Source organism: Podarcis pityusensis, assembly GCF_964106645.2.
Source record: "Podarcis pityusensis genome assembly, chromosome: 13".
Lineage (NCBI taxonomy): Eukaryota > Metazoa > Chordata > Lepidosauria > Squamata > Lacertidae > Podarcis > Podarcis pityusensis.
In genome coordinates, this window is record NC_138038.1 from 2,034,175 (window position 1) to 2,053,790 (window position 19,616).

The 19,616-nt window shown below is 47.6% G+C and overlaps 1 protein-coding gene across 2 annotated transcripts; it reads left to right on the plus strand.

Annotated features, from left to right (window-relative positions):
- The first annotated feature begins 496 nt into the window (after positions 1-496).
- Positions 497-11,816, plus strand: TMEM119 (transmembrane protein 119). Of its 2 annotated transcripts, XM_080978738.1 has the most exons (3): positions 512-655; positions 5,492-5,713; positions 7,817-11,816. In XM_080978738.1, exon 3 carries the CDS (start codon positions 7,841-7,843, stop codon positions 8,717-8,719), a length of 879 nt encoding a protein of 292 aa, XP_080834864.1. In that variant the 5' UTR covers positions 512-655; positions 5,492-5,713; positions 7,817-7,840; the 3' UTR covers positions 8,720-11,816. The 2 variants fall into 2 exon arrangements, with proteins under 2 accessions (XP_080834863.1, XP_080834864.1); XM_080978737.1 differs by lacking the exon at positions 5,492-5,713 and having other exon boundaries at positions 497-655.
- Positions 11,817-19,616: the final 7,800 nt, after the last annotated feature.

Genomic DNA, 19,616 nt, shown 5'->3' on the forward strand with positions numbered 1-19,616 from the left:
CCGCCCCGTCCTCTAAAAGAGCCATCCCAGTTGATGGCCATCGCTGTCTCTTGTGGGAGTGAGTTCCACAGTGTAACTATGTGCTACACGAAAAAGCCCTTCCTCTTCTCTGTCCTGAATCTGACAGCATTCAAGCTTTATGGGATGTCCCCGGGTTCTGAGAGAGGAAGAAAGACTTTTCTCTGTCGTCTTTCTCCATGCACGCGTCATTTTATCATGTCACCTCTGGGAAGAATGTTCTCTGGGGAGATGATTTTAATCCCACCAACCATCACCCCCCACTTCCTAACTCCTCAGCTGCTTGCCTTGATAAACAAACATCCCCTCTGGCCCTGGCTTTGCTGGGAACTTTCCCCTTGGAGGGATGCGCAGACGGAGCAAAACTTTATCCACCCTCTTTCCCTCTCCTTCCCTCCCAGCTTGGAGGGCGGCTGCCTGCAGGAGAAAGGGGGAGGGAAAGGAGAGCCGCATGTGGGGGGCTGCCCTCCCCTTCCTTCCCTCCCTCCCTCCCTCCCTGTCCCCACATGAAACCAGACTTAATGCAAAAAAGCTGGCCAGGCACAGAAGCGGCCAAGCTCGGAGGAGGAAGGGGCTGCGCTCAGCAGCAGAGCAGGCAGCCAGGGGGCCAGCAGAAGACGGCAAAGTTTCCTCTCCCGTGAGTAAATGCCCGCAACTCCCCCCCCCCCGCCCTAAACCTTGGGGGCCCATCGCCACCCCACCTTTTCTCAACTCCCGCTGACTTCTGGCAGATACAACTGCTGCTAAGCCTTTTGGGGCGGGCAGGATGGGGCCCCACAAAAGCCTCGCCTGCTTGGGAACGGGGTGGCTCAAGGGGGACGCAGCAACTCCCCTGTAAGAAAAGGGTGCCGTCTTGGGAGCTTTTAGTTTGGAGAAAAGGCGAAGAAGATGCAATAGAAGTTCATAAAAGTGTATGTAGCCTGGACAAAGCAGACAGCGGGAAAATTCCTCCCTCTCTCAGAACACTAGAATTTGGGGGCAGCCCAGGAAGCTGGATGCTGGAAGCTTCAGGACAGATGAAAGGAATCTATGCAGCTCAGAGTTAAGCCATGGAACTTTCTGCCACAGGAGGCAGGGCGTCCGCCAGCCGGGATGTCTTTAAAAGAGGACCGAATAAGTTCACGGGGGAGGAGAGGCCAATGCTGGCTGCTGGCCAGACAACTCTGCTCTGCCTCCACAATTGGAAGCAGCAATGCTTCTGAATGCCAGAAGGGAGACAGGGCTCTTGTGCTTGGATCCTGCTTGCAGGTTTCCCATGGAGGCATCTGGTAGGGCACAGTGAGAACAGGAGGCTGGGCTAGATGGGCCCCACTTGGCCTGATCCAGCAGCCAGGCTCTTCTGATCTTCCTGTGAAGAGGCAGAAGGACCCGGTAATCAATTCTGTCCTAGATGAACCCGTTTTGCTTCTGCCTTGCGCACTGAAGAAGATGAGGCTGCTACTCCCTAGGAAAACTCAAAATTTAGGGGCAGCTCCCTGGGAAATTCTCCTGCACTGTTGAAATGAACTTTGTGTGTGTGCCTATGCAGGAGAACTTCCCAGAGGTCTGTGCCCCAAGACCCCGGCTATGAAGCAGAGATTCCTCAAGACAACCTGGGGTTTGTGCTTTCCTTGGGATTTGTGGCACACATGGGGGTTTGTGGTCATGCAGTGGCGGGGTTGCAGGGGGAAGAAACATGCAGAGCATTCTGCACATGCTCAGAGGTGTTAATCATCATTATTATTTCTTGTATTTATAACCCACATTTTCCTCCAAGAAGCTCAAGGTAGCATATATAGTTCTCCCTCTCCTCATTTATCAACAACCCTGTGAGGTAGGTGGGGTTGAGGGGCAGTGGCTGGCACCCAAGGTCACCCAGGGAGCTTCATGGCTGAGTGGGGGATTTGAACCCTAGTCTCCCAGGTCCTAGTAATCCAGCCCTCTAACTGCTACACCACACTGGCTCTTCATATGTCCTGGGGTCTGCTCTCAGCGCTGAAAATGGGTAATGGGGGAGGGGGGGCTGAGCTGAAGCCCACCTTCCTTAGCTACCTCTTTGGTCTCCACGCCAATAACATCCATGCAACAAGAATGGAGGGAAATCACAGCTCCTCCTCCTCCTGCCATGGTTCCCTGCCCTGTTGCCAGCAAGTTAGATTCAGGCTCAGATGTGTGCAGCCTGGCTCTGCCAATCCTTCCCCGCCCTGCGGAGTCCTGTGGCAAAATCAGAACATGGGCGTCATCAGGCAGGCTTTGCACGTAAGCCTCACTCCAAATCCACCTGACCTTCTAGGTATTTTGTTCAGGGGTTACCAACCGACTATCGGGAGGGTGCTGAGGGCACTAGTCCCAGGTGGCCTGCCATGGGGTGTGTGGCATAATGCAGATCTAGAGAGGCATAGGAGCACAGGAAGTGGCCTTCTACTGCCACCCCCGGCCACCGACAGCCTTGGGCTTGCCATGGAACGCCAGCCGTGTCCTGCGGGGGCTGATTGTAGCGTTCACATAATGTTGATTTCACAGAATCACAGAGTATAGAGTTGGAAGGGACCCTATGGGTCATCTAGCACTGGTCCCATTTGTAGTCAGGTGAAGGACAGGCCCAGCCACCATTGCAACCCAGGAGTCTCTTGAGTTGGTGGTGCCAGTGGAGCAGCGTGTGACCTCAGATTTCTCCTGTGGTGGTTTGTTTTGCTTCTTTAGAGGATTTTATATCTGTACAAAGACCACATTGTTGTTGTCATCCATCTGTCTCAGAAGACAAGGGGAGAGGGCACCTTTGGGGGTGAAGTCAAACCGCTGGGAGGCTGCAGCACCCGCTGTGGCTTGTAGAGATCCATATGGGAGAGACGTGTTTTGTTGCAGCTGGGGCAGATGAGGGCATGCGGTTGTGCTGCTGCAGATGCACCACTGCGTTTTCTCTCTCTGAGCTCCAGCACCCATTGAAGCAGGCGGACTGGGGCGGGTCAGCACTTATTGACTGGGGCGGCCCAGCTTAAGGCAGGCCCAGCTGACCAGTGAGAGACAGTGATCTCTCCCACCGATGGAAGCAACCTGTAGTCCTTGTTTTTCCTGTGTTAGCAGCACCAAAGTGACTTCCCCAGGATGCAGGCCTGGGCAGTGTGTCTGGAGGGTCTGGGCTGCCCAGACAACAAGACCCCCCTCTTGGACTTGCTGATGGGGTCCAAAGGAAAGCAGAGCAATACATTTGGCACCAGCTTGGCCAAAGGAGCTGCCGGCAGGAGGCGTACAAGGTACCATCCACAGTGGCTTCAAATATGAACATAAAGATGAAAAAAACCACCACACCACAGACAAATATAAAGCAGAAGAATCTGAAACTACAAAACAGAAGCAAATAAAGCAGTTAATTAGCTATTCATTGCTATTTAATGTGTCATTTTAATTAACTTGTGCATTACTTACTCTGCACCATCTTAATATTTCTGAATTAAAGGCAATATATAAATATTTTGGAATCATAGGCAGTATATATTTTATTGATGTTAATGTGGGGTGGTTTGCTTTTTAATGTTACTGCCTTTTAAATTATTATTATTATTATTATTAAATTTATATGTTTGAATTGTTAAAGGAGTAGCACAGATTTTGGTGCAATCAAATCAACACTATTATTTGGTAGATCAGCTGCTTTAAGATTGTGGGATGCCTTTGAAGAATAACAACCTGATGAAAACAAAATTGAATTAAAAGCTTGCATTATGCAGCTGGCTATCTGAGAAGGTTTGTGCTCAGAGTCCAGAGGAAGGTCTTGTCTGCTGATTTAATTGCCAGTTGATTTGCTCCAGCTCAGAAGAGATGGGGCAGTTCTCAGATTACACAGCTTTTAAAACTAGAGGGGATTTAGGGGATATTTTATGCATCTAGGGAGGAGGAGGAAGAAAGGAGGCAGAGGGATGGGGGAGACTGTGTGCATTTAGAGTTTGAAGAATTTCAGACCCTCCAAATGACCCTGTTTTCCAGGGAAAGCCCCAGATTTACAGAAGCCATTCCCATTTCTGATTTGAGCCCAGAATGTCACGCTTTTCCTTAGGACATTCCTATTTTCATTGGAGAAATGTTGGAGGGTATGGAGTTATCCAACCCCTGAGCCGTCTGAAGGCAATCCTGTATAGGGAAGGGTTTTTTCTTTAGAATCATAGAATCATAGAGTTGGAAGAGACCACAAGGGCCATCGAGTCCAACCCCCTGCCAAGCAGGAAACACCATCAGAGCACTCCTGACATATGGTTGTCAAGCCTCTGCTTAAAGACCTCCAAAGAAGGAGACTCCACCACACTCCTTGGCAGCAAATTCCACTGTCGAACAGCTCTTACTGTCAGGAAGTTCTTCCTAATGTTTAGGTGGAATCTTCTTTCTTGTAGTTTGGATCCATTGCTCCGTGTCCGCTTCTCTGGAGCAGCAGAAAACAACCTTTCTCCCTCCTCTATGTGACATCCTTTTATATATTTGAACATGGCTATCATATCACCCCTTAACCTCCTCTTCTCCAGGCTAAACATGCCCAGCTCCCTTAGCCGTTCCTCATAAGGCATCGTTTCCAGGCCTTTGACCATTTTGGTTGCCCTCCTCTGGACACGTTCCAGTTTGTCAGTGTCCTTCTTGAACTGTGGTGCCCAGAACTGGACACAGTACTCCAGGTGAGGTCTGACCAGAGCAGAATACAGTGGCACTATTACTTCCCTTGATCTAGATACTATACTCCTATTGATGCAGCCCATATTTGAACATGGCTATCATATCACCCCTTAACCTCCTCTTCTCCAGGCTAAACATGCCCAGCTCCCAGCTCTTTAATGTTTTATCATGTTTTTATGTATGTTGGAAGCTTTCCAGAGTGGCTGGGGCAACCCAGTCAGATGTGTGGGGTATAAATAGGAAAGAAACCATGGTGGAATGGGGCGTTCCTATTTCCATCACAGAAATGTTGGAGGGTATGGAATTTGGCCTGTCACTGGGATCTGGAGAGAGGCTGCAGGCCTTGCACAGATATGGCTGATCCATTTGATGGGATCCTGCTGCCCCTGGTTCTCAAGGGAGGGTGCAAGAACTCTCCTTCCTTGGAGGTATCCAAGCAGAGGTTGGATGGTCATCTGTCATGGATGCTTTAGCAGGGGACTGGGCTAGAGGACCCCCTTTTCCCTGTATTTCTGGCAAGCACAAAAGTTCTGGATTCCTGCTGAAGTGTTGCAAGGATGGAGCTCAAATTGGGTTTCATGGTGGGGAGGATATTGACAGCTTAGCCTCGATAGATCCACAGAGCTTCCATGCCCAAAGGCAGTCTACCTCTGAATGCCAAGGGCTGTAGAGAAACAATTATAGAGGGCCCTTGTGTCAGTGCCCTGCCTGGATTTTGTGGATCAGGGGCTAAATTGCTCCTAAGGAGAGAAGAGCCGATGAAGGGGTCAGGGAGAGATGATAAAGGAGAAGTTCTTTTCTTGAAGTATCATCTGGGTGGAATGTTCCTTTCCAGTGGAAGTGAGAAGCCTAGATATCTGTTGCAAAGGAAACATCCCCATATACGGATTTCAAAAGTCTTTGTAATTTGCATTGGATGAAACATCCTTGGAGAGACTGGTGAGTCAGATGGAGCTGTGAGCCAGATGGAAACTCCTTGTTCAGAGGCAAGGCAGCTTGGAAGGCCAGATTCTGAGGACATACAACAGCGGGTGTCTACCACCTTCATGCCCGGCTGGTGAGCTTCTCGGACACATCTGGGCTGGTCTCCATTGGACTAGATGAGCTCTGGGCTGGATCAGCTGCAGGGCTCTTTTGAGGCTACACATTACCAGATGATTCATGCAGAGACCTCTGGCTGTTCCAGATGCTGAGGCTGCACACTGGGTTTCAGTTAGCAGTTTTGCAGGAAGTTAATGTCTCCAGACTTGGCAAAGGTTCTGGGCACGTTGCATTTGAGTCAAGGGGAAACTGCTTGCATCAGGCACAGCCCCTTTCAGCAGGAACATCTGGACTCTGAATATGTTGCTTAGAAAAAGGAGCAGAGGAGAAGAAAATTCTGGAGGAGCATGTTAGCTTCCAAACATGTGCAGAGTGACACCTCCTGACTGCCAGGCTGGCACTTGGGATTTGGGGTGCAGCAGTGAGGGCAGACGGCAGAGCTCCAGAGAAGTCAGAGAAGGGGGGGAGGAAGCCCTCTTTGTTTTCCACATTAAAAACTGGGTGTGTGTCACTGGAGAGTCAGAACAGAAACAGCAGCATTTAAACATCTGTCTAGATCTACTGACAGATCCAACAGCTGGTGAAGTAAACCTTGAGTTGGATCAGCCGGGGCTGCATGCCTGAGTCTGCGCTCTTTGGTCTGTGTAACAGTTTCCATTGCAAACCTCAAATCTCAGGAATTTACCTACCAACCACAGTGGTGTGCTCAGGCCAGGATCTGATCAGGCTCAGGAGCTCAGAGATTTATTAGAACTCCTAAACCAGTAAGCTCCCAACTCTGCATGTTGAGAAATAAATGAATTTAGACCATCCAAACATCTCTGTCGGCCCAAAGCCCACCCATCTCACTGTATGCTCCCCTCCTGACAAGGGGGCTCTTCTGATCTCCTTCTGCCTCGGACTCTTGACTGGGTGACGTTAGGATTGTTCAGTCACTCCTGACTGTACGGACAGACCAGAAATAGCCTCCTTCAGAGGAGGCTGCCTGCCTGAGCCGCTCTTCTGGGCTGACACATACAGAGTTGGCTTCTGCAGAGCTATGAGTCACTGTCGTATCCCTGGTCTTAATCCACCTAGCCCAGTCTTGTCTACTCTGACTGGCAGCTCCTCTCCACCACCTGCTCCCTGAGATGCTGCCGGGAGATGAACCTGAGACCTTCCGCATGTGCAGCAGGTCTTCTGCCATCGAGCTATGACCTCTCAATGGAACAGTGACTCGTCCCAAGTCATAGGCGGTGGGCAAGTCGTCTGAGGGCAACTCTCTTGGAGAAAACTTAGCCTTTCACACCAGAAGGAAACCTTTTCCATTTTAATTCAGAAAAAAGAGTTTGCCTTGATTTTCTGTAACTTTGGGAAAGGTCACTTCATTAGCGAAAATGAGGGGAGGGAAAACTATTTTGCATCTCATTTTGGGGGGAGGGTTGCAGGGGGACCACCACTATCCCAGGCGGTGGAGAGTGACTTTTAAATTTGGCTTTGGGGGAGGCAGTGGATCAAATGAGAAGAAAGGAGCTTCCGACTAAATATTAGGAAGAACTTCCTGAGGGTAAGAGCGGAATGAACTGCCTCGGAAGGTGATGGGCTCCCTTCATTGGAGGCTTATAAGTAGAGTAGGATAGCTGTCAGGGATTATTTTGCTGCAATTTTCGCATTGCAGAGGGTTGGGCTAGATGTCCCTTGGGGTCCCTTCCAACTCTGCAGTTCTACAATTCCATTAGCCAACAAGAGTGAGAGGAGTGGGGAAGAAATAACATACCTTGTCCATGAACTGTGTATGTATGGAAGAAACCCTACCTCTAGCTGGGCCTGAAACTTCACTGAATGTGTCGATTTCGTGGGATTTCATTGGCTATTTTTGCTTATGCCCACATCTCAGTTTGAGGTAGGGATTTACCAGAGCTTAACCCCAGAACTAGTTGTCGAATATGTGAAGTCATTAGGACAGATGAGAGGCCTACTGAGCATGTGCAAAGAGGCTCACCATTAACTTTAGCAAGCCCCCCATCCCCATGGAAGAAGTTCCTCCAGGTCTAAGAATGGGACTTAGCTCATTTGCGCATGCTACACATCTAAGAATAACCATTCCTTTGTGTTTGTTTGTTTGTTGTTTTTTCCAAAGAACTAGCCACATCCAACCACTGACATGGCCGTCCTGATGGACATCTGCCTGCTTGTTATGCTGATGGTGCCCTTGTGCGCCTCAAGATCCATACACAAAGCAGGGCTTGAAGACAACGGTGGCAGCGGAGAGAGCGAGGGGGCATCCTCCATCCCACCCCCTGCAAGCGTGACACTAGGTGCAAACCCCACCTTGAATGACCTCATTGTGAATGGGACTTCAACATCCCTCAACATATTGGATGGGATTGTGGACTTCTTCCAGAAGTACATGCTCTTGATCATTGTGGTCGGCTCCTTGGTCTTCCTCTTCCTTTTCATTGTGTGTGCCGCCGTCATCGTCCGGCAGAAACACAAGGCTTCGGCCTACTATCCATCATCTTTTCCAAAGAAGAAGTACGTGGACCAGAACGACAAGTCAGGAGGGGCCAAGGCCTTCAGCGAAGTGCCAGAGAAGCTGTCTGATGCCGACCAGGAAGAGCCCGTTGACTCCACCAAGCAGCTGCAGGCGGATATTTTAGCTGCTGCACAGAACCTCAAATCCCCAGCCAAGGCTGTCACGATGAACGGGGAGAGTGCCAAAATGGAGGACAGGGCAACCAATGTCAAGGAGGAAGGGACAAAGATGATGGAAGAGGCTGAGAAGGAAGAGAAAGCCACTCCAGAAGAACAGGATGGCCCAGCAGAGGAGGCTGAGACTCCAGCCCTGCCAAACTCGGTAGATGCGGAAATCAATGGTGAAGATGTGAAGGATCAACAGGTGGAAGAAGAAACTCACCCAGCATCTCCAGAAGAGCCCAAGGAATCACCAGGGACTGATAATTCCACAGGACAAATCTCAGAAAGTGAGGCAGATGAGCCGGGGGCTTCACCCCCTGATAGTACTTGCACCTCAGGAGACTAGGACACAGGGACTCCATTGCTTGGCTTTCCACCCTTTGGCTATCGTGTTGAAAAGCTGATCATACTGAACCTGTGATGGACTTTACTTTTACTCTGTGGGCAACACCAGGCCCTTCAGTAGATGACGTTTCCCACCTCCATTTTAGAGATGCCCCATTAGAAGTAGCATACTGAGGTTTGCCTTAACAGTCTCTTCGTTGAATGACTTAGCCACTCTCCTCTGACACAAGTACAAGGTGTTATTTAGTTGGTGAGGATGACTGGAGGAGATCCACCACTGAGCGCTGACTGAGATCCAAATATAGGACTGAAACCACTGTTGGGTTTAAACCTATTTTGAAACGTTTTTGTGAATAGATATGGTAGAACCTGTGGTTCAGGCCCAGTTCTGGATGAGGTTTTTTTTAGCAGTCCCCAATAATAGTAGCTGCCTACCCAATCCCCACTTTCCAGGTGAGTGCCTGGCTGCTCCATATTCTATACTCTCCCTGGGATCAGTAACCCATTCTGGTTTTCTGCCAAAGCTGAATTTACACAGTGCTGATTGGCTGGCCTTTTGGGTAATCATGAAGCCAATCGCTCCTTTTGAAGCAAGGCTGTGCAACATGCCCATTGGCCAGCCTTTGGGTCAATTACAAAGCCACCGCACCCGCCTTTTTTGGAAGTAGGACTTAGCACAGGACTTAGAACTGATTGGCCAGCCTTTCGTGTCAATCACAAAGCCACCTCACTCTTACTTGGAGCCTTTTTTCAGGTGCTGAACAAATTGTTGATAAAAGAACAATGCATGATGCTTAAAAATGTGGCTGGCAAAATTACAATCTGGATTCAATCTGAAGCTGAGTATATGTGCCCTTTGAGGAGCGAAGGTGCATGGGTGGAAGCAGAGCTCACCTCTTAGAAAAAATCTCTGCCGCTGTTTACAAGTAGGTCCACCTGTGGCCTGACAATCTTTGTTAGAGGTTCTCGGTCCAAGATTCAGTCCTGAAATTTCAGGGCAGCTCTGGTCCCCAGATCTCTCCTGGATATTTTTTCGTGATGTTAGGTTTTAAATTTAACTCCCATCCACGTGACACAGAAACCTCAGTTGGACTTGATAATGGATGCCACTTCTGACACCAGCCAGGGAGACACCAACTTTGACACCACAGATGCCTTTGTGGTCAATTTCAGTGCTCAAACAATCCTGCAGAAGATCCTTGCTCAAGAGAATGGGCTCGGATCTGGGATGTGCCCAGCTGATTGACTGGCATGCTTAAAGTTTCACAAACATCCAGGCATTTATATTATTACAAGAATTTTGGGGTGGAGAGGACATCAATCATGTGTGAGAGAAGCACACCAGAACTGGCCTTTCACGCCACTTGAACCCTGAAGCATTTGTATCATCAGCAAAGGATCTTAAGATAATTTTGAATTTATAATATCTGTGGAAACAGCAAATATTTGGGAAACTCAAAAAATCTGCCTAAAATGCCAGTAATGTTGGCTGGACATTTTTACTCTTTCTACCAGCTCTGACAGGGTTCAGGGGAGGTAAACTAATTTGTTTTAAAACTCACTTTTGTACTTTTGTGAAGGACTTTTGAGTGGCTTTATTGGTTCCATTTGGGATTCTGAGACGTTTTCTTCTCTGGCCCGCTCAGGAAAGAGAGGAATACTTTTAGCAAACGTTACAGCTGGACCAAGAAACTCTTTATCTTTATATGTGACAAGCCTTGAAGAATTTGAGCGAGGGTTTTATTGGGGGAACACCATTTTCGCCAAGCTTCTTCACAAAGGTTCTGATAATATTTATGACTGTGGCCATTCCTCAGAACACAAGATAATAGGGAAGCCCTCTCTGAAGTCAACAAAAGCCAACAAAAAAACATGGATGGTTATGCTCTCTTTAAGAACAGGGATTTGTCAATCCAGGCTGCTGGGCTGTGGCTGTGTGCCATGGAGGGGCTTGGGGAACTAGGTGGGGATCATGGAATTGTAAAGTTGGAAGGGACCCCCAAGGGCCATCTAGTCCAACCCCCTGCAATGCATTAGTGATGTTTGCCCTGCCCGCTTTCTGGCTGGCTGCGTCCAGCCTCCATTTAAATTTCCCAATATGCTTCCAAATACAGGTGCTGGAAGCCACCAAAGAGGCCTGTGCTCTTGTGATCGTCTTCTATCACACAATACCACGCACACCATTCTCCTGGGGTGCTGTGGAGAATTAGAACCCTGGAGCCCCTTGCATTCAAACCCAGGAGGACCCAACAACCCGGGCAGGCCACCCCCTCATCCTTTCTTGTTCAACAAGCACCAGGGATTGGGTGGTTTTTAGGTGAACAGCTTCCAGGATCCCTTTGCGTGACCAGTGGGAGCAAAGGCAATATGAGGGGCCAGAGGTCCTTGGCTGATTAAGACTCTGCGGGTCAAGGGCTACAGGGCCTCAACCAGGAACCTCGGGCCTAGAGTTACCTGGGCAGAAATAATGATTTATCTGGAAGTGCCCGTTCTCTCTGATGGAAAAAGCAACTCTCCCCTTCAGTGGTTATGCCATGTTCTGAAAAACATTTTGCTTAAAACCACACAGGGCAAAAAAAGGCCAAGGCTACTTACTGCACGGAGTTTGGGGCCCTTTTGCAAAACTACTTTGGCATTAAGTGTGGAAGGGGAATGGCGACCAGTACAGGGATTCCTCAGAATGGCTTCCACCAAAGCTACTCTCTTGGACTCTTCCATGGAAAATGTTGGCAGGCTTCGCAAAACAGTATTCGGTCCCTGGGCAACCACCGCAGAATATCTGAAATCATTGCCATCTCGTCCAGAAGTCACAGCAGCTGCCCAAAGAGATTCAGAGAAATAAACAGAGGGGTTATCTCTGCATTTTTATAAACTGAAACCTAACCAATTACTTAAGAAATAACCTGAATATTAAACAAATTAATTAAGTAAAGTTGCAGACTGCAATGTATATTCCCTGCCCCTCCTTCCACACCTTCTTTAAACCTTCAGTTACCCAAGCACACAAATATACATTCCTATGCAGACCTATGTTCCATTTTTCAGTTATTTGTTTTTTTCTGTGTGCTGCTCTGTGGTAAACTGTTTTTGAAACAGAAGTTTAGAAACGTTTTCTTTTTAATCTGCTATAGGTGTGATATGTCTCTGTGTAAGAGCGTCCATTCAAGGGGAGGCGGATATCAGATTCCATTGGACGCAAACAAGCCTCCACCTCAAAGAGCTTTTCTCTTGAAGGCTGCAGGGCCAGCCCTACCATTGAGTAGAGTGAGGCACTTGGGTGTTATGGATGGGGATCAAAGTGGTGGTTATGTTCTGCATTGATTCCTTCTTTCCATGGGAGGGGCCCTTGTGGGTTTTTCTGCATTGGGTGCCAAGTTAACTTGGCCAGCCATGAACACTGAGTGCTTTGACCTGGGCAGTGGAGGGTGGGTGCCACAGCCTATTCTGCTTCAGACAGCAAAATACTTTGGGCTAGCCTTGGGGAAGTGATTAGAACGAGCGTTGCCAGGTCCAGAGCATCCCTTATGCAGAGACTTCAGGGCTGTGGTCAGTGGGCTTTATAAGACTCAGCGACTTCTCTTGTCACCTCATGAATCTTTGCACCCAAAAGACATCTCCTGGCACACCCTGTTTCCTCCTCACACTACAGCCTCTGTCCTCAGTAGGGAGTCACCCACCACCCCCACTTGTCTCTTCCGCCTCTGAGGAGCAGCAGGGATCATTCTCAACACTGCATGCTCCAAAGCCACCTCGGTGTATTCATAGGTTTGCAACTGCGGTTCTTGCTCCTCTGGCCCAGAATCAGAAAATAGATTGCTAGCAGGGTAGGAGTTTAGGGCCTCTCATCTGGACATATTTCTCCCAATCCCTGTATTTGGACCAATATAATGAATTTCCCCTTATTGCTTATTGGAGCTTATCTGGATATTATTAGGATAGGTTATAAAGGCAGGAGCCTTATGGCTTGAGTACTTCCTTCTCCTTCAACTTGCCTTCTCCAGACTGCAATTCCCTTTCTCTGAGATCATTTCCTTGGAAGGTAGCAAGTGGGTTATTTGCGTACTCATCCACAATTAGAATCATAGAATCATAGAATCATAGAGTTGGAAGAGACCACAAGGGCCATCGAGTCCAACCCCCTGCCAAGCAGGAAACACCATCAGAGCACTCCTGACATATGGTTGTCAAGCCTCTGCTTAAAGACCTCCAAAGAAGGAGACTCCACCACACTCCTTGGCAGCAAATTCCACTGTCGAACAGCTCTTACTGTCAGGAAGTTCTTCCTAATGTTTAGGTGGAATCTTCTTTCTTGTAGTTTGGATCCATTGCTCCGTGTCCGCTTCTCTGGAGCAGCAGAAAACAACCTTTCTCCCTCCTCTATGTGACATCCTTTTATATATTTGAACATGGCTATCATATCACCCCTTAACCTCCTCTTCTCCAGGCTAAACATGCCCAGCTCCCTTAGCCGTTCCTCATAAGGCATCGTTTCCAGGCCTTTGACCATTCTGGTTGCCCTCCTCTGGACACGTTCCAGTTTGTCAGTGTCCTTCTTGAACTGTGGTGCCCAGAACTGGACACAGTACTCCAGGTGAGGTCTGACCAGGGCAGAATACAGTGGCACTATTACTTCCCTTGATCTAGATGCTATACTCCTATTGATGCAGCCCAGAATTGCATTGGCTTTTTTAGCTGCCGCGTCACACTGTTGGCTCATGTCAAGTTTGTGGTCAACCAAGACTCCTAGATCCTTTTCACATGTACTGCTCTCAAGCCAGGTGTCACCCATCTTGTATTTGTGCCTCTCATTTTTTTTGCCCAAGTGCAATACTTTACATTTCTCCCTGTTAAAATTCATCTTGTTTGTTTTGGCCCAGTTCTCTAATCTGTCAAGGTCGTTTTGAAGTGTGATCCTGTCCTCTGGGGTGTTAGCCACCCCTCCCAGTTTGGTGTCATCTGCAAATTTGATCAGGATGCCCTTGAGTCCATCATCCAAGTCGTTGATAAAGATGTTGAATAAGACCGGGCCCAAGAACCCTGTGGCACCCCACTAGTCACTCTTCTCCAGGATGAAGAGGAACCATTGATGAGCACCCTTTGGGTTCGGTCAGTCAGCCAGTTACAAATCCACTGAGTGGTAGCATAGTCAAGACCGCATTTTACCAGCTTCTTTACAAGAATATCATGGGGCACCTTGTCAAATGCCTTGCTGTGGATGTGAAGAATGGAAAATGACTCCTCCAAGTCCATCTCCTCCCATCTCTTCCTCCTCTGGAGGGTGGCAGGAATCATTCTGTGCACTGTACCTTCCACAGCCACCTCGGTGTATTCTGAGGTCACCAACTGCTGTCCTAGCTCCTCTGGTCCAGAATCGGTGTCCAAGGTGAGAGCATGGAATTGTTTTTGCAGCTCCAATGATACAACATGGTTCCTGACAGTCCTACTTTGGTGTGCCACATTCCTCCAGGGGTTCATCTCCTGCAACGGGCAATCTTCCTCCTCCTTACAGGCACCTCACCTGTGTTGCTGCTCCAGCACATCCCACGCAGCTCTGTCAAGAAACTCCGCATCTTGTCTTGTAGCTGGAAATGTGGCTAGGCAGGCCTCAAGTTGTTGTACCTTCTCTTCCAACCAATGCACACTTGCTACAAGTGTACTTTTGCACGCTCTCTGGTAGGAAGACCAACATGGTGCAGCTGCTGCAGCCCCTCGCCCTCCATGTCTCTTGGAGTGTGTGTAGGGCCTCCCTTCAAACGCCCCCACTAAATGAGGGCATTCACAGGCTCCTGGCACAAGCTCCCAAAAGCTACAACCAGCTAAGTCTTAACTGAGGATGTCTCATACTCAGTGTTGTTTGAGAGGTCAAAGAAACCCCAAAAATGAATGCAGTTCTGAAAAGTTCAACCCGCCATCTTGATTCAAAATGGCATCCAATTGTTACCAACCATATACGGAAACCTGCTCCTCAGGAGCCATCAGGTAGAATTTGGTTATAACATATTACAAGGTGTCTAAATGCATAGTGCACATAAAATATTCTAAAATATACAGTTGATACAACAAAATATTTTCAATGCCATCACCAAAATTGGCAGGATCTGGCAGGGACCAGACAATTTTGCTTGGGAGGGTGAGAGCCTAATCACATTCCTTAATTGGGTGTTAGCCACCCCTAGTTTCGGGGTCAATCAAATTATATAGGTAAGAATTGGCCACAGATCTAAAGCTATGTAACACAAAATCTTTTATTTTTATTTTTTTAAAAGACAGTAAATAACTGGGAAAGCTTCAAAACCTGACCAGTTCTGGCTAAACTGAAGTCTGGTATTAGTAGATGGGGAGAAAAAACCCCATACCATTCTGTGAGAGAAGCGTTGGGAGCGATTTACGAAGATCTCTGGTCATTGGCCATTTGGGTGGTTCCCATGCACAGCTGGTCCTTCCTTTGCCACATCTTCTGCTCTGTGGCCATATAGTTTGCTTAGGAACAGGGGAAGCTGCTGTAGACCAAATCAGACCACTGGCTCACCTAACACAGTTACAGTATTCTCTCCTGGCAGCAGCTTGCCAGGATTACAGGTCAGGTTGCTCCCAGTCCCACCCAAAGATGGTGCCAGAGATGGAACCCAGGACCTTGTGGGAGCGAAGCAGATGCTCTGCCCCGGAGCCAGGCCTCTTCCCCAAAGCCCCAGGCACTTTCTGGGGTCAGCAAAATGGCGCCTCAGCTGGTGATGAAAATACTGCACAAGAAGTGCTTTCTTTTTTAAAAAAATTGATGCTGATGCAAAGTTACTTACTATTAATTAATGGGTTTTTTTTTTAATTAGCCACTGTCCCTCTCCCAAAAGGGAAACTCAAAGCGACATACAAATAATCAAAAATTCGCAATAGTTAGAACCATGGAACTCACTCCCACAGGAGCCAGTGATGATCACCAACTTGGATGGTTCTTATGACCACAATGAACCAAAATGGCTTGGCCTCCATAGCTGGAGTCAGGCCCCTCATGTGCAGGTTGAACAGAGTTTCAAACTCCCACCTTTGGCAGCAAAATTTAAAGCATAGGAATCAGGCTGTAAAATATTGTTTTGAGCAAGTCCAGCTATGAAATAAGCTGGCTCCCCCCTTCTAACCCACTTAACAAAGAATCAGGCAACAACCTGGGAAGTAAGTTTAAAAAGATTTACTCATGCATTGGTTCACAGCGATGGCAGCAGTCAAAACTATGCAGGCAACATACTTATATCTACTGTATAAGCAGCTTCAGGGATGCGGAGCAAGTGGAGGCATGTCTGCATCCAATGGTGGTCAAAGGAAGAGAGAGAGGAACTGCAAGTACTGTATGCTCCAAGGGGAAATGACATCATGCAAAGGCCTGTCTACCAGTTGTATTTCTATGGTCTCAGCAATACTGCAATGCGGCTCTGTGGACTTGGCCCCTTCTCATGCTAACTAGCAAGAATATGCCTTTGTTAAGCTGGCTGCTAATCTCCCACAAAAGCAGATAGTGGAGAGCATGCCATAAACAGGGAGACACCACTGAGATGGGATGTTATAATAGTTCCTCCATGTTCATCCACAGTGTATCTTAGAATAGCCACTGGGGAGCCATGAATGCCACTGGATATGGGCTGCTGGGAAGAAGCTAGGGCTGCTTCCTTGCTGTCCAGCTTGTGGCCTTCCGAGAGGCATCTGGGGGGCTGCGGTTGGGAAGCGGAAGGGGCCATATCCACACTCTACACAAACAGCAATATGATGCTCCTTTAGCCAGTCATGGCTTCCCCCAAAGAATTCTGGGAACTGTAGTTTGTTAAGGGTGCTGAGAGTTGTTAGGAGACCCCAGTTCTCTTCTCAGAGCTACAATTCCCAGAGCTCCCTGGGAAGATGATTTGACCGTTAAACCAAACTACAGTCCCCCTTAGTTCTCAGCAGGACCATTTGGCTCAATTTTGTGGACACGTTCCATCAGTTTCATATAGGAAGGAGCAATGGGCATATGAAGCAATGCACCTCTCAGGTTCTTTTGCTCTAATGTTGTTTATTTTCCCGGTATGATTCTTATAATGTTTTAAGCAATTATTATTGATTTTTAAACAAATAAAAGAACCATTAAACACTTATCCAGCAGTACATTTAATGCTGTTTGTTCTACCCATTGACTTTATACATAAGCTTACACATTCAGTATTCAAACCTACTACTTAACTTTACTTCTCCACTGAGAAAATTGAGTGGTTGGGATAACAAGGTCATTTTGGTCATTAACACAGTTCAAGAAAGGAGCCCACCTTTCTTGGAAGGTGTCTCTTTTTGTTATGCCTTTAATTGCCCTCCTGTGTCTGCCGAGATGCTCAGATATTGCTGTATCCCAAATATTATTTTCCCATATCTTCAGGGGTATTTCAGTCTGGTTCTTGCATTGCTGAGCTAATCTTGTTGTGGCCAGTAAGAAGCCTGCTGGTTTTCTGTCGTGCAAAATGGAGCCCCTCCGTGTCCAAAGATATTAGGGCTAAGGCAGGATTTGGAGAAAGAGGTTGGCTTGTAATTATAGATATAATGGGGTATTTGCTGCTCCAAAAGTTTTTAACATGGGGGCATTCTCACTCAACGTGAATGAATGAACCATGTTTTCCACAACCCTTTCAAGGTATGGGGGAGAGGGAGGGATTCATTTTTGCCAGCCTGACCAGTGCCATTGAAAGATGACCTTGAGCGAGGCCTCCTGTAAGCAAGCAGAGATGGTTTTCATGGGGTGGTGGGAGTCCAGATTCCTTCTCATTTGTGATCTTTGTTTGGGTGGCCTAAATCTGATCCCCATACAATCCGACGGCCTCTAGCACCCCCACTTCATGATCAAATAGGTTGCTGTATATTAGGGAAGTAGCACCCTTCAGGATTTAAACAAGGCAAGTGTGTGTAGGCCCTCTCCCCTGTGCTCCAAATGAAGAATGAGCCTGAGATACCTGACACCAGGTAATGATTTATTTTAATTCATCCTTTAAAAATAGACAAAAACTACTACAGTGGTACCTCGGAACGTGAATGGCTGTTCTTGAACGTTTTGGTTCCCAAACGCCAAAAACCAGGAAGTGCTCCAGTTTTCTAACGATCCTTGGAAAACTAATGTCCAACGCAGCTTCCGCTATGCAAAAACCTATCTGTCAGTCAATTGGAAGCTGCACTTTGAAACTCGAACGTTTCAGAAGTCGAACGGTCTTCCAGAATGGATTCTGTTCAGGTTCCGAGCTACCACTATACTTGCATTCACTTTTTTCTTTTTAGCAATCCATCTGAACACACATGCTTTTATTATGCATTTGTGGCACTCAGAGGCATAAAAGTAGAATCCTTTTTAAATTAATGTCCCCTGGTTATCTACAGGTGATTTCTACTCACCATAGGTGAACACACAAGTGGGTGCTTTCAGTCGAAATGACAGAATTCATGATCTGCCACCTTCCCTTTTAAATTGCAAATTTCTGGAACACCCCACAGAATGAAGATGACTGTTCAAAATACAGGCCATGTTTCAATATCCACTCAATGGAGATTACCTTTGCATTTGAGATCCCTGTTAAGCTTTGGACGCTTCTGCCACTGTGCAGACCAGCCACGTGTCATTGCCTGTGTGCCCTTTGTGAGATCTGCAATTCTTCTTGCTCCCTCCAGTTTCCGAAATAGTAATGGAAGGCTGGATTTCCCCCAACTCCTTTCCAGCCTCTCTTCCCCAGCGCCTGCATGTCTCAGTGCCACATCTGGAAGGGGGCGGGGAAGCTGTCATGAAATCTATTTCTCTCCTGGGATTAAAGGAGGAAATAGCCAGCATACTTGTGCAAAAAGGCAAAAGCCGAGAGGCCCTAGTGCTGGTTTTTCTGGTGCCTTGGCCGCTCTGTGGGCTATGGGAAAGCATTATCAGTGGGCCTTTTGGAGAGGCTTCTGATAAAACAGGAGAGAATGCCAGGAAGTCAAGCCTCTCGTACTCAGCCATTTTTTGAGAGGTGTTTTTCTGGCCACCTCCAGAAGGCAGGTGAAGGGCTTGAATCTTCAGACAAGAGAAGAGCACTGTTTCCCAACTTGGGAAATGCACAATTAAGCAAGACACGCAGTGCTGTTGCAAAGGTTTGCATCCAGCAAATTAAACACAATATTGCATCTTGTGCTGCTGTTTTCGGGAGGGCTATATATGTAGATGGATCAAAACAGCTGCCTGCTTTTGGGGGCTCTCCATAAGGATGTGGCTATGGAGGACATCACAGGGAGCTCCTGCACTACACCATTTGCTACACCCCTGGAGAGGAGTCCGATCGCTAGACATGAGCTGTGCTGGACACAAAAAGCAGCCTTGTTCTTTAGCTCAGCACTGGGAGGGGGCAGAGCTGCCCTGCCCTTCAGATTTTGCCCCTTTTGGGACATCTTGACATTCCAGCAAGAACCAGATGCTTTTAAAATCTAAACATTTCAGATGTGTTTTTTTAAATATATATATAAACCCCCCTTTCCTGCATTTGAGGAGCGACACACTGGCAACAGGAATAGTTTTACAGCCTGCAAGTCTGTCTTATGGTGCACAGCTGCTGTTATAAACCACGATGCTGGAGCAGCTGTAGAGACATTTCAGTTAGAAACCTGAGCTACTAATAAATTATTTGACGTGCCACAGACCTCCAATGAGAGAGCAACTGCTGCTCAGCATGAACTGGAATACTTGCAAGTCCCTTGCAAAAGTGGCAAGCATTTCTCACTCACAGAGGGATGCAAAGCAAAATTGTTGAGGGTATTTATGTACAGCATCCACTGAAGCTGAGCATTAGAAGATTCGGGATTTAAGAGGGTACTTCATGCATCAGTTATGCAACTCCCTACAGAACTCCCTCTTGCAGGAAGCAGTGATAACCACA

What these genes read in the sequence shown, in the direction of transcription:
- TMEM119 (XM_080978737.1), top strand. Translation starts at nt 7,841, where the DNA reads ATGGCCGTCCTGATGGACATCTGCCTGCTTGTTATGCTGATGGTGCCC.